The 25,589-nt window shown below is 40.9% G+C and overlaps 1 protein-coding gene across 1 annotated transcript in view; it reads right to left on the reverse strand.

Moving 5' to 3' along the window:
• The window catches only part of LOC138503906 (mucin-5B-like), a 447,355-nt gene that overhangs the window by 393,021 nt on the left and 28,745 nt on the right, over positions 1–25,589 (reverse strand). Inside the window, exon 3 of the mRNA XM_069623991.1 lies at positions 988–1,102. Coding sequence (XP_069480092.1) covers positions 988–1,102 — 115 coding nt within the window. The remainder of the gene's footprint in view (positions 1–987; positions 1,103–25,589) is intronic.

Below are 25,589 nucleotides of genomic sequence, written 5' to 3' on the forward strand. Positions count from 1 at the left end.
TCCCAGAGCCCGTGGAAAGTGTGCTATGGTGTAACACTCCTGGCACACTCTCTGCCTTGCCTGCAGTGTGCGTGGAATGTATGTGTGCCTACGCACATGTGATGTTAAGCAGCACAAGACCTGGTGTAGGCACTGGGATTGCGTGGCAAGCGATATGCCCCCAACTATGGCAGAGGTGTGCTGCAATGACCCTGTATACCAGAAATGTAGGGCTGTTAGTACCTTCTCCAGGGGAAAGAATGCATTGCAGCGGAGGGTGGGTAATGCAAGTTATTTCTCCCACTCCCTGACCAGGTCTAGGAGGACATGTGAAGGGAATCTGTAGCTTGTGCTTGACTGTGCTTGTTGTTTTTTACGTGGCATGTCCCTAAAAATCCCCACGTTATTCCTCGTTCTTCTTCATTTTGTGCAAGGAATGGGGAATATGCATGTTCTGCCCCCTTTTGCGCAGGCCCTTCCCACACTGAGCACAGTGTGTCGCGCAAAACTCTCAGCACCACGCAAAGTAGGTAAGAACCTGCGCACGGTGAGTTCAGACCCACACAAAGACTGATCCCTGAATCCACAACAGCAGTTTTGCGCACTGCAAAGTGCACTTTTTTTGGCACTAACTGCCTTTGCGGCATGCAAGACTTTGTATTAATCGGGCCCTTAGTATTTTGCTCACTCGATAAACATAGGTTCAAGAAGCAGTCAATTAGAATTGGAACCATGGACCTATTCATTTGTTTATTTTTTTTTCCAGCTTGTCTTTCAGAGTTTACAATAAATTATTTTAGTTTTGATGTGTGACTTTAGTAAAAGGGCTTCAAATAATGTCAACGAGCATCTTGCACAAATAACAGGAGCATTATAATCAAGTAAGTCTATTATCTAATTCCCTAGTTGTCTTCTGATTGACACTATCTCCCCCATTTAAATTTAGATACACATATACCTTCGACTAAACCACAGATCTGGGAGGCGAAGACTTCATGATCTACCTACCAAAAGTAGGTCATTATAGTTCCACCTCAGGGCAACACCGAGCTTGGATGTCATGATTAAATAGGCACAGTCTTGCTCAATGAAAACACTCTTCTCACTGAAGGAGCCGTTTAATCTAAAAGCAAAAAAAAGACAAAAACATAAGAAAAGTTGTTCAAATGAAATGATAGAAGGGTAATTGGATTCCTCCACGATTCTTACAAAGCATGCCATACTTTACAACTCTCGAACTAAATATGTAATCGTTCATAAAATAGAAAACGTTATAATAGTAAAAGTCAGTTGTTTCTAAAAATCTAATTTGTGGCACAACAGAAACGAAAATGACATCAATAAACCAGAATCATTAATATGTCAGTGAAAACAGTCCTCACAAGCGATGCACATTGAAATAGGCTAGTGGGAGGAAAGACCAAAGAAAAATATTGAGGTCTGCCTAGACAGAGCATTAGATCTCTCCGTGAGCTCTTGTAGATATAACATTGTAGCTATTTTATAAAAGAAAATGGGATGCGACATCACTTTGCAAATTCATATTCCTCATCATGAGTTGGGGGAATAGAGCATTTTTTCTTTATGTTATTAAGCACTGCTGGGTGGATCTGAACACTCGCCAATGCAAGATTTCAGAGGCAGATATGCACTTGTTTTCACGGCCACTTAAATTAATGACTACCTTTAGTGCTGTTGGAACCAACTTGTTAAAATGTTTAAAATGTTTTGGTTTATTTAAACGTCAATCCGTGCCTCGTGGGGGTCATTGCTTTCATGTCACTGGAACACTGTGCTCTTTAATTTCAAAACCTGCAGGGCAGAGATCTGTTGATCCTTGCGTGATATATACATATTACTGCTGCGATAAATGTCAAAACACCAATAACTACATTTTCATAAACTTTACAATGCATATCTTCAAAATTTAGACAACAATAAAACCAAATCAAATCTTACCTAAAACATATATAAAATTCATTCACTCAGATTAAACAAACAGAACACATTTCGAAGGTGTGCATTGTAAAGCCTATGAAAATGTAGTTATTGATGTTATTTTACTTATTGTAAATATTAAGTTTATTTGTGTACTTTGAAATTGTTTTATACTGTAAATGTATATGTCATGTGTAAAGTCTATTTATAGACTATATCACATTAATAATAATATAAAAAATAAACAAATGTCCAAACGCTTTGGTTGAATTGTTTTTTTCCGTGAAAGTAGTGTCTTCCTGACAGCCTCACTTTTCTAAAATGCTTTGTTTATTAAAACCTTGTGTTACTGGTTAATATTTAAGTGAGGCTTCTGGCCCAAAGTGAGTGTGTAATGGTATCAGAATCCTGCCATCTGCTGTGCACAGTCTATTGACACATGAGCAGCTATTAGGTATCATGTTTGGCAACATTTCTAGGAACGTTGCATACAGGTGCATACGGCAGAGAAACGTGAAGATTATATTAAATACCGGGATGTATGGACTTTCTTTTAAATGTCTATTGACTTTAGGAAATGTAATATTAACTTCTCAATTGGCACCCAGGCCTCAGTAGCACCAATGTTATGAGTCAGAGAAACACGTTTCCTGATGACTGCAAGGCCCAAGAGAAGATCTAATCAAAATAGCATTTATTTTACAAAGGCAGCCCCTTGGTAAAACACAATTGCCATGTTGTGTATTCTGTCATAGCTGGTGGAAGAGTCGTAGCATCCCCAAATTTGGAGCAAAGAAATGCATGGCTGATTTACTAAGCTAAATAAGTAGCTTAAGTAAGAACCTAAGTCTACTTACAACTATTTTTGTATATCTTAGTACATTTATTTCTTTTTTTAAATTTAATTTTGGTATGTATATTACTTAAAATGTACTATTTCACATATACACATAGACACATGTAGAACACTAAAACGTATAGCCACAATTATTATTCAGACAAAATATCCATTGAGATCAAATAAAATAGAATGAAATAAAACAAAAGGAAATATAACACTGACTACTTTGAGATCACGCAATTGACCTAACATGCTAATCAGCCCACAAGGCCCTTGCCCAGTTTATTCTCAACAATCTTCCACACAGTGCATAACACAATCATCAAAGCTATGTTACCCGAATGTATAAAATAAATCCAGAAGGCTTTGTCTCCCAAACTGGACAACGAGGAAACACAATGGCCCAAAAATGTCTCATAGGTCTTGTCCAACTGGCGGCAACAGGTCATTACATGATGAGTACATTTAGTTTTACTTACACTATTTGTTTTGAGCTTAGTAAATCAGCCCAATACATATATATGTGGGGCTGCTGATTTACTAAGCTAAATAAGTAGGTGAAGTAAGTACTTGAGTAATTTCTAAGACACTATTTGTTTGAGAATAGTACATTTTGTCTTACTTAAGCTACTTATTTACCTAGTAAATCAGCATGCATATTTAAGCGTATCACTAAATGATTGTTCTGGGGTATGTACAGAATTAAAGTATTATCAATTGTGCTGCAATCATTTAAACATCCTAAATATTACTTCTCTGTGGTTGGATAAGAGCCAGTGTAAAAAGGAGTCATCCTGCGGCTCTGTAACGCAAGTGTTACTAAAGCCTGCTTATAACTTAGCCACATGTGAAAGCGAGACATTTTAAGGGAACGTTGGATCCATAACAGTTCATTGGGGCCTAGATACCAAGGGGTGAGTAGGCAAGGGTTTAGTGATTGCAGTCTGAGTCCTTTGTTTTCCGCTTGGAGATGCTCCTATTGGATCCCAGCACAAGATATGGCAGTCTCTAATCCCTTGGTATGATTTACTTAAAAAGTGAGTGGTAGCGCCCCACTCTGTTGGTTTATTGTTGGAGCTGTTGACACTGCAATTAACCCTTCCTTAGGGATGAAGGCATTTCATCAGACAAGTCATAGATATCCTTCCCCCTAATGTCCATATGCGCATAAAGGACAACAGCGTGAACAACTCAGAACTTGCATGCAGCTGGTGAACAAGAGACCAGGACACTGAGGCCCCTCGAAGGGGGCATACTCCAGCAACCTTTAACCTGAGGGGGTAGCAGAAAAAAACTCCAGCTCTGTTAGTTCACTGGAGATGGCCACCTTACTCTTGAAGTGCAAAAGATTTGGTTTTGGCAAATTGTGTTGCTCAGCCAACAAAGAAAGGACTTGAAGTCCATTTTGAAAAGCCATCAAACTGTGTTCAAGTTATGAAAACCCCTCATGCATTGGGCAGGCACCACAGCTTTTAGAACCCACTGCACCAGTACATCTACCAGAGAAAGCCATTCATGTTGTTCACTTTGATCAATCATTTGTGAGCCACATACAAACTTTGAGACAGCAGGCAGTGCCTTTCCCTTCAATACCTATTGAGCCACTCGTTCAAGAACTGTGGACTTCCATGCCGACACAGTGTTGAGCAATACAGCCATTGATCTGTTGGCGCATGCCGTGCTTCTTGAATAGTAATGAACTTACTCAACACCTTGGACAGTTCAAACCCATAGGAAGAGCCTTAAAAACCAGCATGTTGTTATCAAGCTTTCCAAACAGACTAAGATTTTTTAAAAAAACGTGTGGGCTAGGTATTCTTTAACAGGCATCCTTTGCACCCTGACCTATTGGTCTTACCTTAGATCCTAAAGATTGCCTATTTTTCACTTACCTAATGTGTTAAAAGATATTTCAGTGAATACGTTTGCATCTTCCTTTCCTTCACTCGAATTGCCTGTTTCTGATTTACTTCCTTCAGTTCCTAGTTAAGGGCCCGATTGGTGGGAAAGTGTGCATTCGTACCGCAAAGGCCCTGCGCCAAAAATGACAATGCGAGCCTGCATGCAGAATTGATTCTGCGCACTCGGTGTATTCATGGAATTGCTCATGCAAAGTAACCGCATACGCAAGTCGCAGCCAGAACGCCGTGGACACACCCCCACGCAAAGCAAAAATGGCCAGAACAGCTACATTTGCATTCTCCCCTGGGCGCAAATACATGCACCATTCAAACAGTGCATGGGGTCCCCCGGTAGCAAGTCTGCATGTCAGGGACCCTGTGCAGGGTCCCGCGTAACTGCTAACAGCACCCCAACAACATGCGTATGATCTTTCGTAACTCGGGCCAAACTTGGAAAATATGCATGCAAACCCCCGCAAACTGTTTCTGCACCCAGCTACACTGCGTACACACACCCCTAAGTCAGATTGGAACCACGGCTGTATAGACACATCCCTAAATCCGACTCCCGATCTTACCTCTGCATGGTACATCCTATGTGCAAGCATCTGTACGCCTGCATCTGGGTGGCGTTAGTATGAGGGCTTTGTGTGGCCATTTCCCTGCTGAGTGGTGGCACGTTCGGATCCATGAATACGTATTGTTCCATGCAATAGTGTGTGTGCGATGGACTGCCTGCAGGCTGTCCCTCGTAACGCCCATCTTTTGCCTTGTTCTTCCTCATTTTCCGTGTTCAGTCCCCTACCCTGCCCTCTGCACAAGCCATGCCCATGCTCTGTGAGGTGTCTCGCACAGGGCCCTTGGCCTCTCGCAGTCACGTGCCGAGCCTGTACGAAGTACCCGCATAGTATGAAAAAGCACTGTACAGTCGATTCGATGAATCGACAAACGGGATTTTGCATGCAGTTTCACATGCAAAGGCCCAATTTTCCACGTAGATAATTCCATGAATCGGGCCCTTAACTGTCTATCAATAAGAGTATATTAATCCTTTATTTCTATATGTTTTCAAATGCCATTTTTTATTACCTCTGTATTTTATCGATCTGTGCTTGGACACTACTTTTATTTTAGTACAAACCACAGAGTTGTTTTTTGGGAGCTTCATCTGCTGATCTACTTCTCTGGAGAGTATAGGTTGCCTGAAATCCTTGGTATCATAGACAAGGGAGTTATACTCTCTACTTTTATTTGTTTAACCTTTTCGATTACTCTTAGCTAATTCGTTTGTAATTTGAAAGCCTTAGATTCCCCTGGCTATAATAGAATGTTGTCACACATGTGCTTGCAGTTTCTACTCAATCAATATCCACAAAAGGGACTATTATTTTGGGGGAAATTACAATGAGGGAACCACCAGTGTGTGCACATTTTCCGCTTTAGTCCAATCTGTTCAATTTTCCTCATTTACAGTTACAATTGTTTAAAATAGGTTTAGGCATTTTTTGTACACTTCGCAATGCGCAAGTCATTTACAATGGATTCCTATAAGATCCAACTGGTGGTAAAGCATGTTCTATTGGTACAAAATTAAAATGTCCTAGAGCGTTAAAAGGTGTGCAAAGCTAGTTGTAAAAAATTAGCACCGCTGTGTATTGTGTGTGCATCACTACTAGTACCTCAATGTGCAATATTGCTGAGTTCTTTATCGTTAGAAAACATTAGAAAACAGTTTAACAGAGGGTAGAAACCTTTCCTTAAAGGCCAAAGGATGATATGTACCTGCCCCATTACTCATTGCTCACTTTAACAGAGGGTTTGACTCTTGCTACTTTCCATCTTGATGTACATTAGGAAGTGGAAGAATGACATGAAATACCACAAGGAATGAATGTGTATGTGGGTGTATGTGTTAGTTCACAGATTGTATAGCTTGGTATATTATGCTCTGCTGCAGGGCTCCCTGTGGGTCAACAGGGCACATGCTCCAGCTGGATTGAGTAACACTCAATTTATGAATCTAAACAGGTTAGTCATTTCCAACTCTTCCACTATGTCAATGCTTGTGGGTTGCAGCTGATGGTTATGTTTCAAGGGCACACACTTTTGTTGGAAAAGACAGGATTAGTGTTATCTTTGCCATTATCTGTCATGTTTGACTTGCTACATAGTTTTTCACATTTTGTCTGTGTGCCTGCTGATTACAAGTGGGGTTATGAAAATCAGAATTCCTTCAAGAACAGCCCTTCTTTCCTTGCTTCTGTGACTACATATTTTTCACCTCCTCTCAAATTGTTTCACATCCATTGTTATCATGCATGTTGTCTACATATAGTGTGATATTGTAATATCAAGCCACTCACAATGCCTTGAGTGAATCTCCCATGACATGTGTAAACTTGTAGTCAGGTGTAAGGTGATGCTACAAGAGTTTCAGTGAACATTGTTACCTGTGAAAGAGCTGCTTGCATTTTAGTCAAAGAGTTTCATGGATATTCTATACAACATAAATATCTTACAATATGCATTTTACAAAAATATATTAGGCACTAATACCATGCCATAACTGAGGATTTCTCATGCATCCAAGTTGAATCTGGGCCATTACACTGACACCAAAATGATATGGAAGGCCTTGTACCATTACATCTTAAGCCAAGAGACCACTGTCAACTATCATATGATTAAAATTCTCACACTGGCATCTGGGTATCATTGAAGCCTTAAAGTCTAATCACCCTAAGCAGAAAATCCACTCACCCCACCAAGACCCAGCAAAAACATGATCACAGACAGCATATTCTCATTTGCACTTAGGCAATGGCAACTCCCGACCTACCACACCCGGCCATCCAAAAAGCTGCTTTTACTGTGCTCCCCCTAAACTGCCACACTTTCATCTTGCAGCACACAAAAACCTTAAGAGGCCATGCAAAAAATTAGAAGCTATGTAATGGTAAGACGCCATTAAATAGAGGGAACCCTAGTTTCAATGAATGTATTCCTGAGCAGTGGGTTCCTTTCATTGGCTAAATGCATCTAGGTGTTGGCTTTGCCCATCCCCCTTTTTGCAGGCGCCTATTGATTCCTTCATAATGCATTTTTATTGTAAACATTTTGTATTACTGTTTTTTTCAAAATAATATTTAGATTCTTTTGAAGGAAGTCATGACTGTGACTATTCTTTTTTCTTTCTGCCTTTCCCCTTTAGAATTAGGCAAAGGTTGGAGTGTTTCCTTAAATTAAAAATGGCCACATCTATACAGGTGCCTTTCCTCCAAGGCAGGACCCCAAATATGATTTAAAACATTTTAATACACTTTTCTTGGTTTACAAATTCACCAATGGACACGTTTGTACTCTATCTATAGACTCCTGTGACTACTCAAAAAAGATGTTCATTGAGACCCTTACAAATAATAATAAAATAGACTGGGCCCTGGAAGTTGAACACTCCTGCCCTTGGCTCTGGCTATATGGTGCGGTTGCCGGAATTCCTGCAAGGTCACAGGTTTGTGTTGAGGTGAAGCCCACACCTCTTTGTATGGGTAGGAAAGAGGGTTCCTGGCTACCTTGCAATTTTGATTTTGTAGGAAAAATTGGATTTTCCACGCTTCCAGCCACATATACCAGGACCTGCACTATCAACTCACAGGACCGGCTTGAACCATCATCAAGACCTCACCCGGGGCAAGTACCTTCGTACAGATAGCCTTGATAAAGACCCACGAGGTTGAAACACGTGTCGGCTGACCACCCCCAGGACCACAGTCCATACGTAACAAATTAAATAAATCTGCACTTGTAACAAACCGCAATAACTGTGCAAAATCCAGTTTTTCCAACAAAAACAAAATTGCAAGTTAGCCAGGAACCCTTACAAATAATATATGTGGGCCCGCTGCACATAGGAGATCATAGACAGGTATGTGGCCACTGATGATGGTTTTAAGAACACTACTACATATTTCAAACAGGGCACAGGAGGCAGTTAGAAAAGAAATCAAAGTCTACTCGTTGCATGGGCCTACCCTCCCCCATATCTCTCTAATGTTGATTTTAAAAGTGCTAATAAATATGATATTAGGAATTTGATCAAACCCTTCAAAATAATTAATATAGCTCTAGAAAAGCCCCAGCAAGGATGACATAGTTTGCTCATATGCATATTATAAAAAGAAGGACTCATAGAATAGGCAGTCTTGCCAATAACTAGGATCATTGAAAGTTCAAAATCACTTTCCTCTACTCTCATTCCAATGATGGGAACATCACTGACGGGATAAGTATTTTTCTGTAGTTTTACAAGGGATTGTCTTTGGGTAGACATACAGCTGTGTGCCAGGCACTGCTTCCCACACACCTAAAACACTTGTGTAATCAACTCACTTTCTATTTGTTTTTTCCATTTGGGGAAGTGCTCTATAAGGTTAAACCAACACAAACACTATCTGGAAAGTTTAGAAATAAAAATGTTTAGGTAACATAAGGCACTTTATCAATATATTTAAAAATATGTTCTGTTAAAATCAACTATCATAGAAAGCTTAACTCACCTGCTTTTGTTTTGCAATATTTCGTTTTTGATATTTCCATAATGAAAATGATGTAATGTGGTGTGTGAATATTTGTGTTTAATGACATTTTTTAAATGTATGTTTACATTGTATGTTTTTATCCGTATTAAATGAACACTTTTATTGATATTTACCATTTGTATTAATTACAAAATGTTATGTATAGCATACATATTACATCTGTGCAATTGTTACTGTATGACGAGGTTTTATTACTGTATGAAGGGCATAATTATGATTGCCTTTTAAATATAATGCTATACATGTGTATATATTGATGTAATTTATTGAACTACATTTTAGTAATTTTTTACTGTGTGTATGATATTTTAATTGTTTTGTATTTGTTCAGTGTATGTAGTAAAGTATATATTTGCACATACTATATGTTCATCATAATTTTCATATGTAAATTATGATAATTTAAATCTGTATGTATATATTGTTATTGTGTATTTATGCTAAACAGTTTATCATTAATCACACATATGTGTTTTTTTTTACTTTATTTTTTTTACTGGCATGTTGTAAATATGCTTTTGTATGTTTTAGTTCAAATGTGTAATGATATTGTACTCCTGTTTTGCAAACTTAAGAGTTTATTTTAAAATATGTTTTATATGAACATTTAATGTACTTCATACTTTGAGTCTTATACAGGTATTTACTTGTATGGGTGTAAGTGTTATTGTTTGTGTTAATATGGTATGCTTTTAAATTTGTGGGTGAGCTACCTTTGTGATATTTGATTTTAATATAGCATGTTTTTAAATGTATTGAAAAAGTACTTATTTTGCTACCTTAACATTTATGTTGGTTTAACCTTAAATCTTGTATAATTGTATCAAAAAATGTCCTTGCTTTTTTTAAAGGTCACTTGTTTGTTACATGATTTTAGGTATTGCTGTGTTTGTTTACTGACAATATGTATATTCAATTGTATTGCCATATTACCGTATGATGTAATTGTGTTATGTTTCAAAGCGTTATTTTACTAAAATATATGAAACATTTGTATTTAATGTGTGTGATGGCTTCCACATTGCTCTTTACAGCAATCCTTTATCTCCAAAGTTAATAATAACATTTTAAATAGAGTAATTTATTTTATTTAATGCAATATAGTTTTAACATAAAACTTTACACATAATAACATTTAAAAAAATGAACAGAACAGTACATTCATTCATTATTCCATATTTAGAATTGATATTCATTTCATTTCATTAGAAACATAATCTCAGATCAACATCATTATACTGTTAAAAGTAAAGAAGTAAAGAATAAAAATAAAAATAGAAACACTTACATAAATACACCAGTACATTATTTCTCTCATAGCATTCTCACGAGTTCCTAAAATGGGCCACAAGCCAATAGCAATTCATAAATGAGTTCCTATGCACTTTAGAGTACTATATAGGCCATAGAATGGCCATCAGCAAAACGTAGGAAGACAATACCTAACCAGGACAGAAATGCGAAAAAGGGAGACACATTGTGATCCCTTAAAATACTCATATATTGAACAAATACCAAACAGAAGATGGCTTACAGCATTCAAGTGATACCAGAATAATGTCATCACAATGCCCTCCGTATCATAACCAATATACCAGGAAATCCACATTTCCTATTCAGCTGAGGTCAAAAGCTTTTCTACCACTTTCCAGATCCTGTATAAGGCCATACGGAGTCCACTACTATTGGTGTTAAGACATTGTTTCCAAATAAGGGGCTCCTTAATCGTGTCAAATTGATATACATATTTACCTAGATGGTATGTGTAGACTGTCCCAAGGCATGGGTCATCAGTCAGTACGTGCTTTGCTGTCTCGGGATGGACTTTGTTGAGACAAATACGGCAAAAGCACTCTGTTTTATATGATAGAGGGTGCCGGGTCCATGACACTAAACACCAGTAACTGGATAATCCATAGGAGGAGAATGAATCTTCTAAGACGGCGAGAGGGACATAGGTTCAAATTGGTTTGGCCTTTCTCAAATGTATATAGGACCTCTGATTCAAACGTATAACTTTTTTGTGGGCCCAATGTTGTATGTTTTCATTCCAATCCCATTGGTCAATGTGTTTTCCTAATGAGTGCTTCATACTGCGGAGGTCATTCCCCCAATTGGGAGTCCACCCTAAGTCATGAAAAAGGATATTCATAATCTTACTGAAGAGAGATCTCTTCAGTGTTCTGTGCTCAGGATAGGCCATACTTGTCAGTAGCGGGTGGGAAGGGCCATTCAACATATTTATATACATTAAGGCTTTTTTTTTTAATACCATTCAAATCGTAATATCACCATTGGTACACAATTAGGTAATCCCAATATCTTCCTCCAGTACCTGCCCTCCACCAGTTGCAACCATTTCAGATTGATTCCAATAAGGGACTGAAGTCTGTAGATCACTGTAGGATCCAGGCATTGCATATAAAATTGTCTAGCACCCACCAACGAGTACCCTCTCCTTCTCTTGGAAATTTGCACAACCAGCGACGTCAGTTGCACAGCCTTCCTTTTATGCATCTCAATGCAGGTACTATACCATATCCCGGGGAAGAGTCGAATTCAACCCCCAGGTATTTATAATGCTGAAGATAAGAAATGTCTGTGGACGGAACATATAAGTGGGGTCTAGGAATGTGTTTGGCATAAAATAGCATCAATGACATTTTATCTCTGTTAATCGTCAGGCCATTTGTGTCCGCATAAGCCCAAAGTGCTTCTGCTGAACGCTGTATGTCACTGAAGGTGTGATCTAGTAACACTAGATCATATGCATAAGCCAGTACTGTGCAATGAGAGCTAACAATTTTGGGAGGACAGTTATCGATCAGTTTCAGAAAGGAGGGGGGGACTGACACAAATAGGTTATATTATAAAGGCGCTGTCACACACCCCTGTTTTACACCGCAATTCTGGGCTACACGATCAGTCATAGTGCCCTGGGTGTCCAGTCTCAGGGACACAGTGTTATTCTTTTTAAGCATTTTTAGATAATACAGGATCCCAGGAGGACAGCCCAAAAGCTCCAATTTATATCAGAGTCACTCCCTGCATACTGTATCAAATGCAGCTTTAATATCTGTGAATAAAGCATACAGCAGAGGGCTGTTGGGGCTGCGTGCAGGACTTATTAAAGGATTCCATTAGGAGTAGATTGTGAGCAGTAGAATATTCAGGTCTAAACCCACACTGGAATTGATCCAAAATACTCCTACATTTCACCCATCCCTGCAATTGATTCTAAAGTAGTGACACAATGTGCTTCCCAGAGCAATCTAACATGGAAAGCAGGCGGTAGTTGCTGGGGTCAGTTCTATTGCCCTTCTTTAACATTGGAATCAAGATGGCTGTTTATCAAGAGTCCAGTGTCTTTCCCTCCAGGAGAAGCTTATCAAACAGTATTTTAAGTAAGGAAGACCAGAAAAGAGGGTTATTCTTCAGGACCACATTTGCAAGCCCAGTTAGCCGCGCCACCCTTGAAGACTTAAGATTCTTGATTTTATTGGCAATAATTTCATCATTTACAAAAAAGGGAGGATAACTGGGTTTAAGATCTGCCTGCAAAGGCTGAGAAATAAGTTGAGGAGAATTGTGTTTGGCCAGGAAGGAAACCCACGAGTGCGCCCCTATCAGGTTAATTAAGGGCAGCTTCCTGCTCCCTTTTGCCTCTCCCAGTAGGGCACAGATACTACAGGAGTTTCCTCCACAGAGTGTGGTCACTATCTGTTGCCATAGAGTATCTCTACCAGAGCAACACCACTACTTAAGCCAATTGCGGTAGGAATTGTTAAGCTTCCTTACTTCCTGAAGGTACTTAGTCTGCAATAAGGTTGCCAATCGACTTTCTAGAGATCACCCCGCAGGTTACGTTTTGCATCTCTTATGGTTTTATCATACGTTATATAAGACTTGTGGTCTTTCGTTGTCATTCTGACTTTAGATGTAGCGTGGCAGCCAGAGTAGAACAACATCCATCCCTCAACATCATCTTTGGACATAATTTATAAAGACCTGATGTTTAAGGGAGGTCATGCAAAATGTGGCTCTTTTGGCATTGTTAATATTTTTCTCGGACCATACGATCCGACTGGCTGAATGATTAGTCAACAGGGCCCCCACCAGATTTACAGATTTACTGATGGCCGGACTGCTGAGACTAAGAATAGGAGCTTCATGGTCGCTCTAGGTATTATGACTAACTTGGAGATCCACCACCCTCAGAGCTACTTCAAACCAAGCAAAGACATAGTCCAGAGGGTCAGAAGCCTTGTTCCTCCTCCAAGTATATCCCTGGGTTATCACTTTTAGTACGACCATTAATTATCTATAATTCCCAGCAATTAAAGATATTCAGCCAGTAAGAGCCCTCCCGGTCTCAGTTATTTTGCTTCATAATACTTTTAGATAGTAATTCAGGGTTTTCAGAGGTTCCCACACCGCCAGAACAATGGCAATTAAAAGAGTAAAGAAAAGGGCAAATTTTGAATTGAAAAAAGTTACATTATCTAAGCTTTATTTATTTGAAGTATTGAACAAATATGAATACAAGATTCCTTTAATGTACATGTCATAACAAATACTATTATGTACTTGTTAGAAAATTATTGAGGGAATCATAATAAAAATTGAAGAAGTATGTAAAAGTATACCTACATGTTATTTGTTGATTAATATGCTCTTTAAAAAGGTTAATTGGTGCATTATGTATTTTGTTATTATGCACTTGTGGGACTTTCACATTGCTCTTGTCCTTTTTAAATAAAATTATGCATGCATATTTTAAATTCCATGAAGAATTTTGCATTACATATGAAATGTCATGGCTGCTGCTTGTGGTGTTTCCATGGTGATAAATAATATGTGTTCCTTATTTTATTAATATAAACACAACATGGTTTGAACGATGAGTAACCTGAATATTTTGCTTAATTGGTTGTTCACATGAAGCACAAGTGTCATTTGTAACACTGACCACTCCCTCATATCATTTGAAATCAACCTAAATAATCCCAACCCCAAGCAGAGCCCCTGAGCACCAGCCTGCCTGTCTAGAAACAAGCGCAATATTTCAGCGGAGACCCTCACACCTCTGATCCTCCCCTCTCTAAACACACTGCCTGCCACCGCCGACCTGAACCTTCTAGTCAACACCTACAATGATGCCCTCACCAGTGCCATTGATGCTGTTGCACCCCTAAAGGAACGCAAAGGTAAACCCATAGCCCACTTGAACCCTTGGTTCACACCAGAACTCAAATCTATAAGAAAAAAGAAAGCCAAGATGGAAGCCTTATGGAAATCCAACCCCACTGCAGAAAATAAATCTAATCTCAAAACCATCTCCTCCTTCTATAAGAAAGAGATAATCCGCACTAAAAAAGAAACCTACAATACTAGAATAAATAATGCCCAATCGTCGGCTAAAGAACTCTTCACCATCCTGAAGGAACTAGAAAACCCTAACCCTCCTACCGATACCTGCGTGAAGGACAAGCCTTGGTGCACCAGTATCCAAAATGCCCTCGCCAATAAAATTACTGGTCTCCAAAACAAAATTGAGGCCAAAAGACGACAACTCTCCAACAGCAATGCCCTCATTCCTAGCGCACCCACCCCGACCCGTAACACCTCCGGCTTTACTTTCAAACCGGTTACTATACCTGAAATCCAAAAAATCATAGCATCCCTCAAACCTTTTAACTGTAAAGGGGACAGCTGCCCCGCCCAGATCATCAAAGATGCTGCACGAGACCTAGCCCCCTTCATCTCCAAACTAATAAACCTATCTTTCTCGACCAATTCTGTACCTAACAACCTGAAACAGTCCTGGGTTCTCCCCCTCTTAAAAAAACAATCTCTCGACCCGGCCATACCCACCAATTTCAGACCCATCACTACGGTCCCTTTCCTGCTAAAAATCCTCGACAGAGTCGCCTACCTGCAAATCCAAGATTACCTGGAGACCAATCAACTGTTAGGCCTGCGTCAATCTGGCTTTCGTCCTCAACACGGAACAGAAACAGCCCTTGTTGACCTCAAAAGCCAGATTGATGACATCAAGGACAACAACAAAGCAGCCATCCTACTCCTCCTAGACCTCTCAGCAGCCTTTGACCTGGTTGACCACAAAATACTCTGCAACCACCTCTCTTCTGCTGCCCACTTCTCACACTCTGCTGTCACTTGGATACAATCCTTCCTAGCCAACAGAACCATGAGGGTTTTTTCATCTGTGGCTGCAGCAGACCCCATCCCCATCACATGCGGTGTCCCACAAGGGTCCTGCGTCTCCCCTACCCTCTATAATATCTTTACTAAACCCCTCTTTGACAAATTGGACCATCTGGGTGTCACCTACACTAACTACGCAGATGACACCCAGATACTCCTCACCATCACTGGCAACTACAACACTGACGCCACCAGGATCAACGAAATCTTCGCCATCATTCAGGCATGGATGGCCATACACGGCCTCTGCCTGAATGATGAGAAGACCGAGCTCCTCCTGGTCGGCTCCCCCAATAACCTACAGAAACTCAGCCCTGACTACTCCAAATTCATCATAGATGGCAACATCATTCCAGTTGTAAATCATGTGAAAACCTTAGGCTTCTACCAATACCAACCTCTCCAAACAAGTTAATATGACCGCCTCAGCTACCGCCTACACGGGAAAATTAATTAGGGCTTGTAGACCCTTTCTATCTACAAACAGCTGCCTCATTCTGGCGAGGGCCCTCATACAATCTAAGCTTGATTATTGCAACAGCCTCTACCTTGGTGCCAACCAAGCTATAATCAAGAAACTTCAGATCCTCCAGAATAATGCGCTGAGAGCAGCACTAAATATTCCCAGGAGAGAGCACATCTCCCACATAAGAATATCTTGTAAATGGTTATCTATCCAACAAAAAATCGACCTGAAAACCCTCTGCCTCACCTATAAAGCCTTAAATCACCTTGCCCCCCAGTACCTCACCAATAAACTCTCCCTCAAGCCTAACACAAGACTCACCAGATCATCCAATACTCTCTGCCTCACCGTGCCCAGATTCTCCGCCAAAAGAGCGGGGGGCTCAAGCTTTAGTGTCCTTGCCCCTCAACTCTGGAACACCTTGCCACTGAGTATTAAATTGACCAAATCCTTCCAACTGTTCAGAAGATCAGTCATTAGCTGGCTTCTGGAGAAGGAAATCCTCAGATAAACTAAGCTCAGTCCCAACTGCATTTACTGTACATACTTTGAATAGATTGACTTAGATCAGTACCAACTGTATATATTGTACATACTTTGAAATGTTCCGACTACCTGCCTGTACATTCTATATTTGGCATCTTAACGCCACAATTGTATAACTGATTATTTACTGTAATTATGTAACCTATCCTTAAGCGCCCATTTACCCCTGGGTCTGGAGCGCTATACTAAATAAAACAAACAAACAAACAAACAAACACTGTCTGTAAACAGATCTTTAACTTGGATTGTGTTAACATTGGGAATATGTAAAAATAATTTCCTTGTTCATTATTATGTTGAATTGTCAAAACCATATTAGAGTTGCCAATACCTTTAATACAGGAAAACATTATTGAAATTTGATATCATTTCCACTAGTTTAAAAAGTGGAAGCTAAAGATCAAGATTTAGAAAATAGCATTACAAACATTTTAGCAAACATGGGTCACCTGAGGTTTCATGGTAAGCTCGGCATCGAGCATAACCCTTAGGGTCTTAACACTTTTGACAACAGGGATGATGGAACCAGCTATGTTAAAGCTTTGAAAATCTGCTGTTAATTTTTTCAACCGAGGCTCCGAGGCCACAATCATGAGCTCAGTTTTTGCCTTGTTCAAAACCAACGCATTGGTTGCCATCCAAGCCTGGATAGCATCATAAACCACGTTGATGGTTACCCTATCCTGCGTATAGATACCCGAGGGCTTCAGGACAACCTGAATGTCGTCGGCGTAATTGGCATACTGCACACCCAGGTCATCGAGAAGAGTCCAAAAAGGCAGGATATAAATGTTAAAGATAGTTGGCGAGGTGCAAGACCCCTGTGGTACCCCACAGAAGATAGCCTCAGGAGGATCCAGCAACACCCACCCCTATCCTAGCAAAGATGCAACCCACCGAACAGCAGCCTCCAAGCAGCCTAACAGCTCTCGCAGCCTTTGGTAATGTACACAGCAGTGTATTTCTCCATCTCCTGATCTCCAGGCTTTCAACAAGTCAGTTCACATGATGCAATTGATTTTCATTTTGTCAGACTGGTTAGTGCACTGATAAATTAGTTTACCAACCTGTTCCAATGCCTTGCATGGACCATGCCATAGGGTGAGTAGTTTATTCTCGCTTTTAGGCATCAACGTAAGAACCAGATGTTCCCCTTTGAAGGTGCATAGTCATACATTGTTATATTCATATCGGTGTCTTCTGTCATCCTTGATACTTTTATAGATTCTCTCACACATGGTCTCGGACTAGGACAATATGTTCCCTGGTGTGCTGAACAAACAATGCCACATTCGTGCTGGAGTTCTCCTGGTCTCCTCATTGTTCTCAGATGATATCCATATAAAAGTGGGGAATATCCAATATTAATGTTAGGGTAATTCTGATGGCAAACAAGACAACCCAATTCTGTCTGTTTTGGTCAACTATATTTTTTAGTAGATGTTTCAGTGTTTTCATCAGTCTCCTGATTAAGCTATTATAAGGATGAATGTGAATGCTGATATCGTTTTGATTTTTAACAGTGCTTTTATTTTCTCGTGATGGAGGACATAATGGGGGTACTTTTGTCAGTCAGAATTTCATGGGGATAATCAACCCTGGTAAAGTATGGCATCAGTATCTTGAAAGTGCTCTGAGTGCTATTGGCGCATGCAGGAAATGCTTATGGGTAGTGATTGGCATAGTACAGGATATATCTAAACCCCTATTTGTGATTCGAGTGCACTTGGTTATTTCTGTGGTTTGGACATTTGAGTCAGTTCAGGCTGCATCCCACTTCTCACACCATTTGTGACACACTCACTGAAATGATAAACTTGACTTGAGATTCAAAAGCGTGAACATTTTATATTTACATTTTTTCTACAATGTTGGCATGTTTGGTGCTGGTCTAGTCAGGGTTTATGCTCCCATGCTGGAATAGAACAGCAACCACCAAGTTCCAACATTCACGGTATTCCTTAATTGTCTTTAAGGAGGTTGGATTGCCAGATCCTGCATCCAATGTGATCTTTTGATGGCTCATGATTCTTAGGAATTCTAACCATCAACTTCAGCATGCACTACATTATATCTAAGGTGCTTCTGAGGTCCACTCTAGGTACTCATGCTTAAAATTCCAGCATGCAGCATTTCTTTGCAATGCACTGTGTAAACCCACAATTTAAGTTCCAGCATAAGTCATTCCTTCTCAATAAAGCTTTCTCAATCTGCGCTGAGACGTCAAACATCAAGTTTTACCATTTCTTCTGAATGAAGATTGTCAACGGGCTCTAGGAACTCAAACATTAAGGTCCATCATACAGCAAATTTACACTAAACTTGCCAGAAAACCTGACATCATTTTTATTAAATGAAATACAAAAATGTGGTCATATGGGTCAAATGCACTTATGGATAATTCTGATCCATGGACTAATCTCTAGACCTATATGGCACTAAAGCTGTCTCTGCAGACCCAGAATTTGATAGGATACATTTGGTCCAAAAACATTTCAGTCTTCTGCCTTCTTGGTCTGTGAACCATATGCTGGCTCCACAGATGCTGTGCTGATATCTGTTTTGAATGAGACCATATAGCCGCCAAGGCATCATGTGGCTATATTAATACACTTCTTAGAGGCAACCGTCCATTTCTGACTGCTGACAACATGTCCCTTCTTGCATCAGCATTGGTTAACTCCCGCTTGGAATACTGTCCTAGTCTGTTCCTGGTACTTCCAAGGCAAACATTGCAGCACTCCAGGTGCTGTTAAGTCGCTAGCCAGACGAGTTCACATCCCTCATGTTAGGAGTGAGCTTCATTTGCTCCCTGTGAAACATTGTATCACTCACAAGGTCCTGCCGCTGAGCCACAAATGCCTGAACCTCCAGGCCCCCTCCTATCTTTCTAAATGCACCAAGGTCTACCAACCCTGCCATTCGCTACGATCGGTGGATCAGACTAGCCTCCAACAACCTAAATTCAAACTGAAGGGGTTCGGTGGGACTTCTTTCAATGTCAAGGCTAACTGGCTTGGAGTGGTCTCCTTTCCAATCTGAGAAAAATAACATCTCTGGCGGATTTCAAGAAAATAATCAAGACCCATCTCTTTAATCTTGCAGAACTGAATCACTCTAATTTGTTCTCCTCCTGAACCCAGTTGTTTGTCTGTGATTTTATGTGTGCCCCAAGACATACGGGGGTGTGGCGCATTATACAAATCTAAATAAATAAATAAGGATGGAGAACAGGAAAGCATATACTTTTCTCTGAGAGAAGGTGCTGCCTAAATTCCCAAGAAGCTGAGGAAATTCAAGAAAGGAAATGAAAAACATTCTTGGACAGTCCTGAATGTGTCACATCACATCAGAACAACTCAAGGAAAAATAGTCAACCAAAGACCGTTTGGTACCAGGAAGCTCACTGACTGGTCATCAAAGACAAAAGGGGGAACATTTTCAAGATGAGAATGAGAGAATCAATCAATTAGTGGGTGCACCTCTCCCATTGTGTTGGTTCCAAAACCAGGCAGAACCTGGAGTTTTTGTATAAACATTAGGAAAGTCAACTTTTACAGTGTTTGACACTGCACAGATTAACTCATTGAGCACTGGTGGCAGTCCAAATTCATCAGCACAAGTTGTATTGACAGGTACCATTGCACCCAAAGATACAAAAAGGACCGCAGCAAATGTCCTTGATAATTTCCTTTGCCTTTTGGACACCATGGGCAACTGACAACTTTGCAAAGACTCTTCGACCATCTCTTCTAATATCAAATAGAATGTGCATTGACATACCTTGAAGATGAAGTAACATGCAGCATGTGGGAACAGCATTACAGTGTATATATACATCACTGCACTTTTCCAAGTTTCTCACTTAAAGCACACTTTTCAGAGGTGCATCTCTGCAATATGAAGGAACACTGCTAAGGGTTTTGCTGACCCTGTTTCTTCCCCAAATTCTTTTCAGTAGTTGCAAATAAATGTGCTGCTGTGGACTTCTCAAGTGTTGCAATTTTCTTTCTGATTCTTTCATGTACTCTTTGTGCATTTGTCTGATTCTCACTCTGTTTCATGTACCAGATGGTGCCCAGAGTGAGACGGATCTGCATCTCCCTGCTTCCCTGCTGTCGTGCAAGTCGGTGACGTGTGCGTAAAGCATTTTCTTGTGCTAGTCACTGGCACTTGTTACGGCTACATTTACTCTTTAATGATGGCACAAAATCTTGTGTGCCTTTAAATTGCCATTTCATATTTATCCTATGTTTATTACAATTTATATTGATGTTTTCTGCTTTACATTTACACATTGGAATGATAGAATTGAGAAGTCCTTATTAAAAGGGTCTTTTGGTCCTTTGGTTGACATTCCTTTTGTTTTTGTCTTTTATACTTGCTTACTGCCTTTTGTTGTGTCATCTACTGGCGAGGAGGAGAAGAAGGAGGAGGAAGAGTATTACTCCCTTGCACTCTTGAGGTAATTAATCAGACTGTATGTTACTGAAATGTGTATTGGACAAATAGAGATTCCTGAAGATTCTTGTTTTTAACCATCCACCAGGCCACACAACAATGTTTCTGGAGGGCATTGATTCATATCTGTGAGACGTTAAAGCATTTTCTTGTATAGGGTACATAACACCTTGGATGCACTGCCATTATAATTTGATGGTCAATCGCATAAAAAACATTTTCAGTGTGTATGATTTCAAATGCATTGACGTACCTACCCATGTTAAAGGGCATAGTCTATAACAAGTATTTTCTAGCAACCTTATAATACTGCATGGTGAAGTTCCTCAGGACTTGGTATAACTATTTTATTCTGCTATTTAATATTGTTCATCCACAACTAGGGGTGTACCAAAATTCAGCTTTGAGTAAGTATTCAGCCAAATTCCGGCTGAAAATTAGGTATTCGGCTTCGGACGAATACCTACCGGAATCCTTACTCAAAGCCGAAGTTACACCCCTAATATATATAAATATTTTTGAGAGAGGGTGAAGAGGGAGGAAGAAAGACAGAGAGAGAGAGAGAGAGAGAGAGAGAGAGAGAGAAGAGGGCGAGGAACAGAGAGAGAGAGGGACAGTTTCAGGCTGGAGTTCCTTGTAAAAGCCAACGTGCATTTGAACATTTGTACACAATGCGACCACTTGCAGCAAAGAGAGTTCAGCGAGCATAGCTAAAGCCTCAGAAACCTCAGTATAATGAAGCACTAGATAGGCCAGTAAGAAGAGGAACAAAATAAAACATAAATTAGGAAAGTAGACCTACCAAACACATATTTTCCTTGCTCCGCGTCCCACATGGCTTGCATCGTCACTCTAAACTGGAATCCCTCTTTTTTTTTAAAGGTTTGGCAGGTGAAATGAGGCCAGTGCATACACCTGGAAAAACACACAAGAATCTCCTTTTCTGTGCAAACTGATCGGTGGGGTTAGGGTGAGGGGCAGACACGACCGAGGATTCAGCCTTGAGGGGGAGGCGAGGAAGGTTCTGAAAGGCTGCCACAGCTGGCCGAGTCCCAGGCTCGGCTGCACAGTACACTGTCAGCTGGGAGGGAGACACCCCCACCCAACCAGCTCCCTGGAATGCAGCTGTCAGGAAACGTCCATATTAAGACCGGTCCATTTGGTCTTGTTGGAAAAAGCACCGTTCTTACTCTGCACTACTTCCCTCAAGATGGCGGCAGGCAGGCCCCACTGTACGAACTGCACGGCAGGGTCTAGTCCTCCCTAAAGATGGCAGCCTCCTATGACCGGCACTTACAGCAGAAGTAGAAGGCAGTTCCTACTCAAAAGGAGCCTCAAAACGGTAAGCAGATGTGTCACCTCTTGTTTCATTGCATTGATGCTCCTTAACCTATGTTTCTTGTGTCTTTCTCCTTCCTTGGAAACAGGGCCTGTGTCACCCCATTCACTCACAGTTTCCATCCCCTTTTTCTGGCTTCTCTTCTTTTAATTCCACTCTATGTTACCTGTTGCTGCCTTTGTTAGTAGTGCTGCCTGCTCCATTCCCTCTGTGGCACTCTACGAGTGATTCCAACACTGAGATCCTTGCTGTCTGACCTACATTTCATCCTCGATTACAAGCCTGCAGCTACAGCTTCACTACAAAGGCTTTTTCCTAAGCTGGCACCCCAGAGGGTTCTCCAGACTTCCATATGAAATGGAGTCTTGAGCCTTTTGGGCTGTCTGCACATACATCAGCAGCGTTTGGCATCACCGACCAGGTCAGTGCTTACATCTTTGATAGCAGCTGAGTCATATCTCCAAAGTCCACATCTTGGCTGGAGTTTAGGCAAGCACAACAGGCTCCCGGGATCAGAAGATGGCTTCTTTTAACCCTGGCACAGGAAGCACAACCTGCTTTGCTGCCCTCTGCATGCAAGATTGTATGAGCCACTCCGATTGTCCCCATACAACCAGTCAAGGTACAAAGAGAGCAATCTGCATAGACATGCCCTTGCCTGAGCGAAGAGTGGGGAATTCTGATGTGCTGTGGGTGCCTGCTCTGCATGTGAAGCAAGGCCCTCCCATGCCACGCACTGGGCAGGAACAAACAGGCAAGCAGCAGGAGCCAGATGACACACCCACTTCAACAGCCAGCGCTTGGAAGACACTGAGGACTGTGACCGATGCATTGGCTGCTTTTCAACGATTCTGACTTTTTTGATCAGTTTTGAATTTTTTGACACTGTGGTCACCATAAAAAGTTTATTCAGAATGTTCACGGACTGCATAGCCTTTTCATTCTGAAGTACGACAAACAACATTAAAACCCACTGCTATGCAAGCACTCGCCTGAAAAGGATTCACATATGTACAGGTAAAAGGGTCTGGCAGTGCACTGAAAGCAGCGCTCTCTCCCTCCTCCTCTCTCTACCACCAGCAGTGCCCATAATGTCTCCTTCAGGGCCCACCCTGCAGAACAAAAGGAGAAACAAAGATGCATCTACTGTGCTTTCAGCACACTAGGAATGGAACACTCTTTCGTTAAGTGGGCTTCACCTTTTACATGATGGTGCAGGGAATGATTTGGAAAGCCTGGAAAATTACTCATTAAGTTGTTTCTCTGCTATTATCAGTGCCTATTCCAATATGCAAATGTTTAAGTAATTGGAGTTGCGATGGAATGTTTTCGACTGAAAAACTCCCACACAGCCCCAGTTCCCGACTGAATTTCTTATTAGGTAACGAAAGCAAGCAATAATAAAACTCCCATACTGAAGCTTTGTTACAGCTATGATCTATTTATAAGCATTATGCATGTCCTTCACTGAAGTCCTGTTAAAACAAGCATTGGCAAAGCCAACAGTTTTGGCTTGTTATGCATATCTTGACACATTTCCAGTAGTAATCTACTATTCGGTCACTATTCAGCTCCAGCCGAATACTTTGGTTAACTATTCGGTATTCGGCCGACACCCGTATCTCCAATGCCCTATGATTCATGCCGAACAGAAACTGCGTTCTTCCTACCTCAAGGAAAATAACTTGTATACCAGCCATTAAAAAAAATAAGAATTTCAAAGGAGGGCAGAAGATTCAAAAGCCCCCTGGTTAAATTTTGATAACTTTCATTTAGAGGCTATTCACCAGATATGTGACATGGCTTCTTGGAAAAGTTCTAGACAAAACAAATCCTTCTGCCTCACAATTTAGCCTGCACCTAAAAGAGCTACAAAACATTACATTGATGAATATAGCAGAATGATGTTGGCGAAAGAATACATCTTCCGATGTGTTAGTTAGTGTCCAATACTTTGTCCTTCTTATAAGAAAGATATTTTTGTGGAAAGAAAAGCATTTCCTGGATAAGGAGATAGGAAATGCAGATAGTGTTCCCAGAAAACATGTTGAGACAATTCACACATTCCTAAAGGAACTACTAGGGCAAATGTATGCCTTTATATTTTATGAGCATTGCGATACCTTGATTCATTTTTTAATCCAACATGTTAGATACTCAATCTACTATTTCATCCTATAAGGCAGTGGCTAATGCTCAGAATGATCTTCCGAGTGCCAATCGGGTATCCAGAACCACAACATCATCTCGTTATTTCACTTTCAGCTAATATTCCCAGGGAATATCCTTCCTTTACTTAAAAATATGTGACCTACTTGTCAGTCTGAAGATGCAGTCCTGGCTATTACAGCAAAACCTTTTCCTCAATCAATTGGGCACTGTATGTCTGAATTCTTTGAAAAATTGATGAGCGAAGGTGTGATTCCAAATCCTATGAGGTTATTATTGACCTCCCCAGTGCTAAAAAAAACCTTTGCTGTGCCCATTTATTCTGAGTAATTATCATTTGGAGGCTGCTTTTTCATGTCTCTCAAAAATACTTGAGCAAACGGCTACAGTTTAACTTCAACAATTTGGAAAACCAAATGCCTACCTTGGTAAGTGTCAATCTAGAATTGATCCTAAACATAGGAGTGAAATGGCACTGTTTGCTGTATGTGAGTGATCACGTGACCATCTTCAACATCGGAAGAATTTCCCCTTACCTGTTTAACATTGCAGGCACTCTCCTACTGGGGTGCCCCTGAGGCTGATTGCAGCATCCGCTGCACTGGTTTGCCCCCTGCCCTCCTACACAACCCATGCCTGCCACCATCCAGACTTTGGAGGCCTTATGAATGATCAAGTGACCATCTTCAACAACAGAAGGACTTCTCTTCACCTGTGTAAGGATGTTGGAGGGTCTCTCCTGCAGGGGGCCACCCAAGACCCAGGATGGTCCCCTCATCCAATGCACAGGTTCCCCCCTGCCCGCCTCGTCCACAGGCTGTGCCTGCCACCATCCGGGCCCTACAGGCCACAGGAATTATCACATGACCAACTTCAACATCAGAAGAACTTCTCCTTACCAATTTAAGGACATTCCAGACACTCTCCTGCTAGGGGCCACCCCCCGAGGCCCAGTGCAATCAGGGCATAAACTGCAAAGGTTATCTCCTAGCCCCCCATCTCCACAGGCTGTGCCTGCTACCAACCGGGCTGTGCAGGCCACGTGAGTAAAGGCGTGACTATCTTCAATATCGGAAGGACTTCTCCTTATGTTGCAGGCACTCTCCTGCTGGGGGCTGCCCAA

This window comes from Ambystoma mexicanum, chromosome 11 (assembly GCF_040938575.1).
Source record: "Ambystoma mexicanum isolate Mex_15411 chromosome 11, UKY_AmexF1_1, whole genome shotgun sequence".
NCBI classification, from domain to species: Eukaryota; Metazoa; Chordata; class Amphibia; order Caudata; family Ambystomatidae; genus Ambystoma; species Ambystoma mexicanum.